This window comes from Asparagus officinalis, chromosome 8 (genome assembly GCF_001876935.1).
Source record: "Asparagus officinalis chromosome 8, Aspof.V1, whole genome shotgun sequence".
Lineage (NCBI taxonomy): Eukaryota > Viridiplantae > Streptophyta > Magnoliopsida > Asparagales > Asparagaceae > Asparagus > Asparagus officinalis.
The window spans coordinates 48,702,690-48,714,841 of record NC_033801.1 but is presented as its reverse complement, the minus strand read 5'-3'; the positions used below and the strand labels follow the sequence as shown (position 1 = coordinate 48,714,841).

Below are 12,152 nucleotides of genomic sequence, written 5' to 3'. Positions count from 1 at the left end.
AGGGCCTGAACCACATGGGGAAACTAGAAGGGGCTGGCAGGGGTGCACATGAAGTTTATATTTTGGGAGCTGGACACATTTTTCCCTATATATATAATATAAAATATTCAAAAAATATTATCCTTTATTATTTTTGCTTCGCCTACATCATTTGATGGACTTAAAATAATAAAAAGACAAAGATTAAATATTAATGGTAACTATAACATAATTTTATATACTAAAAGCAATCATATAAGCATACAAAACTACTAAAATTTTTGCATGAAAATCCCTTATAAAAATTTCTAACTTTACTCAAAAAATTAAGTTATAATATAAAATATTCAAAAAATATTATCCTTTATTATTTTTGCTTCGTATTTTAATTGAGTTGGGATCAATATTTCTCCACTTTTATCTTTTTCCTAGGCAATTCTAGAGTAGCGTCTTCATCATCTACGTCGATTGTGATATTAGGCTGGAGTTGGATTTCTTGTGCCATTATATTTCCTTCTTCTCATTCTCTTTTGTCTTTTCATCTAACTTCACCAGGAATTTAAATGTCTTTCCGATGCTCAACACAAACTTCTAGAAATATGGACTCTGATTATTTTTCTTTCAATGAGAACAAAGGTTAATTTCATATATATGAAAATTTTTATGATTTTCTAATTTATTATTTGAATAGAGTTGGGAATTAATACCTCTTCTTTCTCTGCAATGAATTGTTTTATTGTGCATCCAATAAGAGTTTTTGCTGCATCAAACGTGTTACCTTTACATTGTCTGTGCCAATTTCTAGGAGAATCTTAACTAAATACCTGTAGTTTTCACTGTTAATTTCTAGCTATATGTAAATATTATATTTTGAAATGTTCATGTCATAAAAAATAGTTATATTATTTAACCTTGGTACTAAGTCATCAGTGATTCTGCGATATTTATCATTTAAACACTCTTTATTAACATCTTTATCTACTTTCTTATTGCAGCATTTGCAAGCATAGAACCATGACTCAGGTCTATTTAGAATAGTAGTTATCTTTGCCTTAAATGTGTAATAATGTGGCTGTATATTAGCAAGTTTTAGTTAGGTTTAATTATGTTAATAAGGATAGGTTTCTAATATTGTACTTGTATCGAATTCTGTGATGTCTGCATAATATTATTAAGTTGATTTTCTTTTACATTTTTAAAGTGCGTTGATGGAGATCTTTTTTTTAGCTTCTTCTAAATGAAACATGCATATTAGATTAAAATATAATACTATTTTATTATTAGGTTACATGAAGCTATGCTTGTTCAACTTACCATTCCGTTAATTCTTAGCAAGTTATATTTTTGGGTTGATACATATCATTGATATAATTTGTGATGATGTGCTTGTCTCCCCTACAATATTGAGATAATCATAAGATGATTTTCATGTTTACTTTTCTTTAATAAGAATTCCAGTAATTACATATGTACCTTTATATATAGAAATTTTAAAATCTGATAATGCTATTACATGCTTATATTTGATTGTGTCTTCAAGAATCGATCCTTCATTTGTAGCCATATCCGAAATAAAGTTGTGCGCAGAGTCATTTGACTGTATATAAAAAAAAAGAATGTCAATCTTATTTTTTTTCTTATGATATTGAAAATAAGTATCATGAATATACCTTTTATCCATTATCGTGATTTCCCTCCTATTGTCTGTTTATGTTATGTCTCATGACATAGTTGATCATCGGCTTCATGTTAGTTATTGCAAGAACATCTGCAAGTAATTTTATAATAAGTTTATGATTCCATAAGTTAATATCTCATTTTGTATTACAAATTAAAGTATGAAAGTTATAAGTACTTACTAATTTTTGTTGCATCTTTCATAGAAAATACTTCTTCAATTGGGACGAAGTTGTTCAATATGTTCTCGAAGTGGAAATCAGTTGGTGCTTCTTTGATAGATATGTCTTTTGTTAATATTAGTTCAAGTGACTTGTAGACACTTGGAAAAGCTGGATTTATTCCTTTCACTTCTCCATTTGAAATAAAAATAATTTAATTCTTTCGATGCATATGTCTGAACTTTTCGATAGTCTCTTCATACATAACTGCCTATATTTTATTACCCTACAAATATCATTAACATCAGAGATCAATGGTTGTAAAATATAATTAATTAATACCAAGCTATATATTATATTTTAATTAGTTATATATAACATAGACTTTAATTAACTAATGCTACTTAAGGGTAAATCACACAAAACCCCCAAGAACTTTTAGTATTTTGTAGTAAATCCCGAATAACTTTCAAAATCTAAAAAAAACTTCTTTAATAATTTTTGAAATTGCAAAAAAAACCCTAATAAATTACCGTATTTTTAGATAAGCCCTATAAATTAGAACAGAAAAACTACACAAAAAGGCATTCTAAAATATATCGGGATCGTAGCATAATTTACGCAATGGATATTGAGGTTTACTGCAAAAGTTATTGGGGGTTTATTGACATATTTGGCCTTATGCTCGAAATGCAAAAATTTCATTTCTATTTGATGCAAGCTCTCTGTCAAATCTTTCCCCAAACGATGTGAATCAGAAAATACTGTCGTACATTCTGGTGTAGCTTCGAAACTTAATTGCACTGTTATAAATAGTGGTAAATAGCCCCGTAATAGCGGTGCTAATAGCGTTAGCGGTCCTTTCCCACGACGCTATCGTCCGCTACGCTATCGCGCAATAGCGGTGACGTATTACGGAATATGTTTGTTCGCAAAAGCGATCAATAGTGTGTCATAACGGTAAATAGTGAGCGATTGCATTCGAAATTTGCTTTTTGACTGCTATTTAAAAACGGTTTAAGGCTTATTTTTTTTAAAATTAAACTCAACCATTAACCATTGCATTCCACCGGTTCCTGTAATTTTCAGCATACTCCCCGCCACCTCTCATAGCTTCTGGCACCTACTTTGATACTTCATCTCACATTCTTTACTGTGAGCTCTTTTTAGGACAGTCCTGTCACCGCTAAACTCTTCTTCTCGAAGACGACGATTTTTTGACTCCTCCAGTCATCTTCAGTATTACGTGATGGTTACATGTCTATTTTATGTTTAGGATCTCCTTAAATCATTCAATATGTACTTTTAGATTTTTTTAATTTTTTTAGTATTTATACATATCTAAATTAGACCGCTATTTGACTTTACGTTTTTTACCGTTATTTTACCGCAATAGTCCGAAATAGCCTTAGTGATGTCTCACCGCTACGCGACGTTATCCACTATTGATAACCTTGCTTAATTGCCTCTAGTGATTGTATTGTATAAAGGACATATAATTCATTTGGAATATTCACATTTGCTAGGTGGATTTCACCGTTGTGACAGTAAAATGTTTTGAGGCTTGTGTTCAAAAATTTTGGCTCCACAATAGGTGCAAGACTTTGGAGTGCGTAACTTATATAGTAAAGAACATACCGGTTCATGGAGCCATTTTGAATAAGGTCTTTTATGCTAGAAAATGTTGTATAGTGGTTATGTAATCCAAAAATCAGCGAATAAATTTCTACAAAGAAAAATCATATGTCATATTATCATTAATTTATAAATACATATGAGCAATATAGATAGTTTGACAAAGTAACATATAATTTCATGAAATTTCAATAGTAAACAACCAACTATAATTATTATCACAATTGAAATATAAAAATTATTGATATTCTTTACTAACCTAGTACTCATAATTATGGAATAAATCTTGAGTACAAAATTGGAATTGAGATGGTATTATCCTACAGGTAAACAAATACATATCAAAAAATAAAAAATCATAAGAAAATTATATAAAAAAGTATTCTGCACAATAGTTGATTACAATTAGAATTTCTTTTTTTAAAGTGATATATAGATAATATGGCCTTGGTTCATTTAGAAAATCAATAGAGGGTGTCATGCAAAACTGGAAGTATGATGGCGTTTAACTGTAAAACTGCACTTGTAAGTTTGGGCGGTGCATGAGCGGAGTATGGGTAGGTTCTTTGAGTGATAGAGAGTATTGTATAAGATTGAGAACTTAATTATATATGTAGTCGTATATGCTAGAAGGGTCCATTTGGAAAATATGGAAGATTTGGTGAGTTTTGTGCAAAATGCACTTATGAATTCTACCCACACAAAGACACTGTTGATTGGAGGATCTTTATAAAATATTAGAATTTTTAATCATTGATAGTCATGTTTTTATTAGTATCACCAAATAAAAAGTTTGTGACTTTGCTTGCTATAGATTGTTGTGATAAAACTCTGACTTAACATAATCTAACATAAACAATAAATATTAGAAAAGGTTAGCACGGTAAGTGAATAGTAAATGGATAAGGTGTCATTGTCTAAATTGCAAATCTTGACTTATAACCTTCATTTATATTAATTGATTGCATGTTGTGAACAGAGATTATAATTAACTGCATTGTTGCAAATCTTGACTTCTTAATTTATACAAGTTGAGCCAATCACATCTCCTCCTAAATCACTTGCTTTCCTTACCTACCAACACATTAATATTCTACAACGCAGTGATCAGCATGCAGTCCGTCCTATGGTACTCATGACTGGCAACATATTCAAATAAATGGCTCCACCTATGACACCCATGACCGACAGACGGTCAAATAAATGGTTCCAACCTACAGTATTGATGACCAATAGGCAGTCGAATAATAGAAGATTAATCTTTTACCGATAACGTGATTGAATAAAGGACTAACGTGGGCTAACAAACTATGCATATGCGGAGTAAACAAATAAGAATAATAATAATAAAAGTGGATTTGCATGAATACAACAATGTATGTGAGATGTATATCCACGTTGCTGGCTGCGGATAATAAAAACAAAACCAAAAGGAAAGAAGAATTCACTACAACGTAAAGCAACACGCACCAAAAAAAAGAGGAGTTCGTTGTGTATAGTTCCAAACCGATTGTACAAAATAATAATAATTGAGTCGAATATAATTATATAAGACCTTAACTATATCACATTGCACATAAGAGAAATTATTGATGGATCGCTTGCAAAATACATGATCAATTTGCTCGTATGTATGATTTATATCAATCAGATATGTGTCTATATAATAAATAAATAAATAAATAAATAAAGCGTGAAACACATAAAGCAAAACAAATAAATAAGAAAAAGAAGGGAAGAGCATAAATTTTGTATATACTTTCAATCCACAACCTTCAAAGTTGATGAGCGCTTCTCTATACAATGTTGATGTTCTAATATTGAGGAGGCGTCCCTGTGATAAATTGTTGACATGTGAACTGACTCCTACTAAGAAAATGATTTTATTTGTTTTAAAGTTAGGTTGGATTTATAGTCCTAATAATAAAAGGAAGTGTATAATTGATTTCTTTGAACAATTCTTAAATGATGAGATGAAACCTTCAACCACCTGAACTCCTAGCCTTGTGCAACGACACATTAACTATTCAACTATAATATCAATAAGAACCCTACTCGAATTAGGACAAGGACCTTCACCTCTTTGCAAATAGACTTGAAATGGAGGATAATAATTGCAAATAGAGTTCTATTTAAATAGTCTAATCTAATAAGAAAAACAAACAAAGGCACATACATGTTGAAGGAGATGAAAGTGTTGTGAAAATTATTGTAATTTCTTAATCTGAAAAAAGATCAAACATATAATACAATTAATTGCTTTGAAATAATCTAATCTAATCTAAGAAGAAGAAAATAGACTTGATATGAAAAAAAGATAATCCAATCTAATAAGAAGAAAATAACAAAGACATATACCTGTAAAAGGAGATGAAAGTGCTATGAAAGTTCTAATTTCTTGGCATATATATTGGTATATGATATTACATGTGAGAGGATAACAATTGCAAATAGAGGATAACAATTGCAAATAGAGGTCTATTTAGATAATAATAGTATAATTTCTTAAACTTTGAAATACTATATTTCACCTTGCTTTTTTATGTTATATATCGTAATGATTTTAAATTAGTAACTCATCATACTTCAAAAAAAGTTCAGTTTTGAATTTTAGGATTTCTATTCCTATCAAAACATGTCTAGGGTCAAAGCACGGTTATGCATAAATATTTTTAAATAAAGGCACTAAATTGAATCCTAGGAATTCTATTCCTATAAAAGCATAGTTATGGATAAATATTTTTAAATAAATTAACTTATTCTTACTTAATGAATTAGTATTTGAATTCCATGGATAATTTTGTCTACCGAAAGATTTTTTCAAACTCGTAATTTTAAAGAGAGTATGATGTGTGTGTGTGTAAATATACGTGCGTGTATATATATACACACGCACACACACACATATATATACATGTATATGTATACACACACATATGTGTGTGTGGGCACATATGTACATACTAGTATTGTGCACGTGCATTGCACGTGACTCACTTGTTTTATGTTTGCAATTTGATCGATTGGCAGAAAATTGAGAAAGTGCCAAAGTTAAAAAAATATATAGATACAAATTATGAAGTGCATGTTCTCTTAAAAAGAGTAAAAGTACATGAATTTTCAACAAACAACTGGTTGACATCCGTTTAAACTTTTAAATAAAGAAATGTCAGCATGAATGGAGTTTATTTGTTATAAAACCCCAAAAAATTACAACATTTATTAAACAAATGCATATTCATATATTTTTTTTTGATAACACTCCACTAACATTTCGCAAACAAACATTAATACCTAAACTTCAATCTTATTCATCACTACTTTTTCATCCACTGGAATACGTGTATTTGCAAAAGACATTGTTGAACGACCGTCGCGACATCACAAATCCTAGGAGGAACACTCCCCTTCTCAACCATGAATCTGATGATGTCGAGCATCGATGGTCAGAACTGGTGCATGATTTTTTGACTGCCATGTGGCAGTGGAGGCCTAGGTACTACTCGACATTTGCCAGGAAGAATACAATCTCGTCAGGATTGCATCATGGCGCTCTAGTAGAGAGGTCGACATCATCCTTGATGGAAATGGATAAGCGGGACAAGGATGGAGCTTGAAGTGTTGAGGGGAAGTCACAAACTATAATGATAAGGAAGATGAGGGAGAGTATGAGAAGGAGAAGGTTTTGGAGGAGAGATATTACTGGATTTTGCTGTGAGGATGGAGAGGTAAGAGATGAAGATTTATAGATTGATGAGGTGTTTCAGTTTATGAGAGGAGATGAAGAGGGTTTTTAAGGTGTAAATGCAAGTTTGAAAGGACTAACGATAGTAATAAGTTAATTTTAATGACATGGTAATCAATTTATATGCAATGGTAATGGTGGTAATATAAATGGATAATCTTTATGATATAGTGATCAATTTAGATGTAGTGGCTCTAGCACCTCATCATATGATAAAACCATAAGAAAATTAAAACGCATTAGTATATATTAATTTGTATATGTTGTTCGGATTTTGGATGTTTAATTATTTGAAATATCAAAATAAAAGCTTTTACTAATCTTTAATGTGCAAACTCAGATTATAACAAATCATGTGTAAACTAAACGATATGATTTTTTTTCTTCTTGGTATTTTTAAAGTGGCTTTAATATTTAGTTATAATGTTTGGATATTATGGTAAAAATGTGTAGACTTATGTGTGTACAATGGTAAAAATGTACATTTTAAGTATAACAAATCATGTGCAAAATATGCATCTGTAATTTCAATAAACAAAAAGGAACGCTACATAATTGATATGAAGGGATATAGTTTTATTGTAATTATTTTTTTGATTTAATTCAAGTTGCATAATAATTATAATTATTACATTGATAGTAAATGTGTATGTATGTTCATGTATGTATGTATGTGTTATCATCAACATACAAAAAATTACATAGATATCTAGAAGAACATAAATGACACATTTAAATTGTAGATAAAATTGGAGGGCAATTTTGGGAGAAATGTTTTAACATGCTACACACTTTTAGAATAGTATTATATATATATATATATATATATATATTATATAGCTGCCATATATTTAGTACTATATATATATAGTATACGGTAGTATATATATATATGAAACTTATGTCAACTTACGGTGGATAGGAGCATTGTCCACCAAACTTTTTTTTCTACTCATCTTGCCTTTAGATTTGTGCATCAAGAGATGCACAAATCTAAAAAGACTCTTCATATCTTTCACGGATTCTCATGGCAACATCAATGGATAAAAAAGTTGGTGATGACTTTCTCCTATCCACTTAAGTTTACAATAAGACTACTATATATATATATATATATAATATATATATATATATATATATATATGTGTGTGTGTGTGTGTGTGTGTGTGTGTGTATAGACACACATATATGCTCATTCACGATTCGTTTTGATGTTGAGCCTAAAAATGTAAAATATTAGTCGCGCGGCCGTGTTTGCTTTTGGGTTTTTGGGGGTGGAGGTGGCGGTGGAGGGTTTAGTTCAAACAATTTAATGCCGCCCTGTAATTAGCGTTCTGTTGCAAACTAGCCCTTGCATTTGCGTATCCATAATGTATAATTGAGGATGCTTGCTCACTTGAAAGGATTTATTTCAGGCTCGTATGAAATTGGACCTGCAATCACATACTTCATAAGAGTTGTTACGAGTTAGAAGCATAGGGGTGTTAACAGATAAGTATCATATTCGTATCTACTTACCAATCGTGGTATACGGATATGTCCCGGTAACAAAAATTCATATCCATATCTTCTAAAATCGAGAATTATAATAGTATATATATATATATATATATATATATATATATATAATATATATTATATATATATAGAGTAGAACTTGTGTCAACTTAGGTGGATAGTAATAGTGTGTCCACCAAACTCTTTTATCCACTCATTTAACATATAAAAAGTCACTTCATATCATGCAAGGATCCCTAGGAAACATCTAAGGTTAAAAAGTTTAGTGGATGTCCACTTAAGTGGACACAAAGTTTTGCTCTATTATATATATATATAGTATATATATTATATTAAATATATATATATATATATATATATGTATGTATATAGTTATACATATACATATCTATTATATGTGTATACGTATATGTATATACATATGTATGTATATGTATATACGTATATATGTATTATACACACACACACAGTATTCACTTGAGTGGATAGGTGCTTTTATCCTTCCGACTTTGTAACAATTGGATAGACTAAATTGATCAAGATCTAATCAAAAGATGAGTTGTCATCTTTTAATGCAAGAAGGATAATTTGGTGAAATTAACTAAACAAATTCACGAAGAAACGAAAAAACAATTGTATCTTCCATCTCCGCTTCTTCTCATGTCTGTGACGAAGATAGAAAACCTAAATTATGCCTCCCCTCATTGGGAGATAGCCACAGATTCCCTGTAGAAAAAATTATGAAATAATATTATGATCATGCTAATCTCAGCTACGAAAGAATTTTTCAACTTTGCTAATTCTGTCTTTTCAATATAATATTTTGCAGTGTTATCGAGATCACTTATTACTGTTCACTTTTGAATTTTGTTTAACCATAGATAGAGGTTTGTTCCATTTATTCAAGTTATTCAGCCTTAACTTTTTGTTTTCTGTTTGCAGCCAGTTTCATGGCTTTCGACTTTGGTTTAATTTTATGTCCTTCTTGTTCAATGTAATTTCCCTTTGTTATTTGTTATTGTTGTCATCTATTTCTTTCCTTATCATCGTGATACTAAAAGTAGATTAGCTCTTTCAGGAGAACGGATTTCGTTGGTATTAATCATGTTACATTTCTATTTGAGATAATTCAGCAGTTTGTCAATTTCTTTTAATTCCTAAGCCTTCACCTATTAAGATTCATAAACTCCTCCAATAATGACCTGATACCCCTAACTATTTGCCGATTTCCGAAACTTCAGAGTTCAGATGGTCTAGAACCAATTATTTGTGAATAATATTTAAGTTTTCATTGCCAAATAAGTACTTGAACTGGTTATTCGTTAGCGACATTTTTTCTATTTGCCTGCGGGGATGAGCGTGAGAAGAAGCAATGAGATAACCACGCTTAGTTTTGTTTCTTTTTTGGTGTTGGGGAAATTTTACTAAACTATCATTTTTGAATTAAAGATGATAACTCAGCTATTAATTAGATCTTGATCAATTTAGTCCATGCAACAGTTAAAAAGTTAGATGGACAAAAAGCACCTATCCGCTCAAGTGGGTAGCAGCTCAACTACACACACACACACATACAGAGATACATATATGAATCTATCTATAAATATATACATATACATATACATATATATTTGTATACATTACATACATATATATGTATGTGTATATACATATACATATATCTGTATATATACATATACATATAGCTGTATACACACACATGTATATGTATATACATGTACATATATGTGTGTATATCTATAAATATACACAATATACATATATATGTATACATATGTATAAATTACATACATATATATGAATTTATATACATGTATCTGTATATGTATGTATGTATATGTATATGTATACATACATATGTGTATAATGACACCACTAATATGAATTTCTGGCTCCGCTACTGTATGTGCATGCATGCATTCCGTTGTGTAAAGATATGCATTTGCTGGTAACCTTAACTTCCATGTTTTCTTCTTATTTCAAAATTGATCAATTCTATGATGCTGAGACCATTCTGCATTTACTTCAGAGATAAATGAGAAATGAGTTTTGAAAAAAAAGCTTGATGATTTACCCATATTGTAATACAAATGAAATCTCCTTTATGTCTATTCTATTCAGTATCAGCACTTTGAAGCACATAGAAGGATTTTATCTTGCGACTGTGGTAACAGAATGTGTCATTGCCTTTTTGTTTGAAATTCAGGCAACCCCATTCTATAGTTATACTAATTTGTTAGTTATTCAGAATTAAACATCGAAATACTGTATATCGTACGGGACAGATACCATAATTGATTACTGCTGTCATTGCATGTGACGTTTTATTTGATTTGTTGTCAATTATTTCTTATATTTTACTCAATATTTGATATTTTTCTTGTTTAGGGGAAAACAGTGGTATGAACCTCAGTGGTGGAAATTTGGAGATGGAAAGTCGTGAGTATATCTAAACATTTCTCTCATTGCACATTCTTTATATGCTTCTTCTTGAATAGAACAATGAGAAGCAATTTGTTTTTGTTTGAGTGGGTTATTTATTGTGCTTGAAATGAGACAGTTTTCATTATGAAAATACTATCACTTGAGGTTAAAGAAACAATCAAAATTTCACCAACTTGATTGTGGTTGTTATGCAACAGGACTTAATAATTAGTTAATATGCTCATATATTTCTAGTTCATTTTGCTACCAAGATAGAAAACCTGATGAAAATAGTTTATAGAAAGCTCTGTGAAATCTAATTAATATTTTAACCATCCACAATTACATCACGCCAAGGTTTTAAATATCAGTTATCGGGATTTATCGGTCGGTCAAAATTCACATCGGATAGCCGATATCGGGGATATATTGGGGATAAGTAGTATTTATCGGAGTGACATTACCAAATGGTGATATACATAATATAACATTCTAATATGTAATCTAATCATACTTAATAAAATATAAATATACCAAAATGTAAATAATCATGTTTAGGATCACTAACCAATGGTAGAAACTCTGGTCGGGTCGGGTTTTAAATGCATTGAATAGGTGCTGATTGCTCAAAATCAAAACTCAAACCAAAGGCCGATAATTTTGATTTTTGGGTCGACAATATTGGTCGATAACTCACTCTATCGCCACATTATCGGCGATAAACATCCAAAAGCGATAAGCGATTTAGAATCGAACTTATCATAGTAAAAGGCCCCCAAAGCCGATAAATTGCCGATACTATCGGTTTATCAGCCGATACTTAAAACATTGCATCGCGCACGTAATCTCACAAATATTTATGATGTTAAGGAGCATGGAAAGGAAGTGATTAAGATGCACTCATGGACTCGGTTTTGATCCCTCATAAAAACTTCCGCACATCTGGAGAATCAAGTGCAAGTAATGTGGCATTCAAGGCATGCCCTTTATCT

At 30.5% G+C, this 12,152-nt stretch overlaps 1 protein-coding gene across 1 annotated transcript in view; it reads left to right on the top strand.

Annotated features, from left to right (window-relative positions):
- Positions 1-12,152, top strand: part of LOC109821909 (hydroxyproline O-galactosyltransferase HPGT3-like) — a 49,314-nt gene that overhangs the window by 21,022 nt on the left and 16,140 nt on the right. The window contains exon 9 of the mRNA XM_020388065.1: positions 11,125-11,175. Coding sequence (XP_020243654.1) covers positions 11,125-11,175 — 51 coding nt within the window. The remainder of the gene's footprint in view (positions 1-11,124; positions 11,176-12,152) is intronic.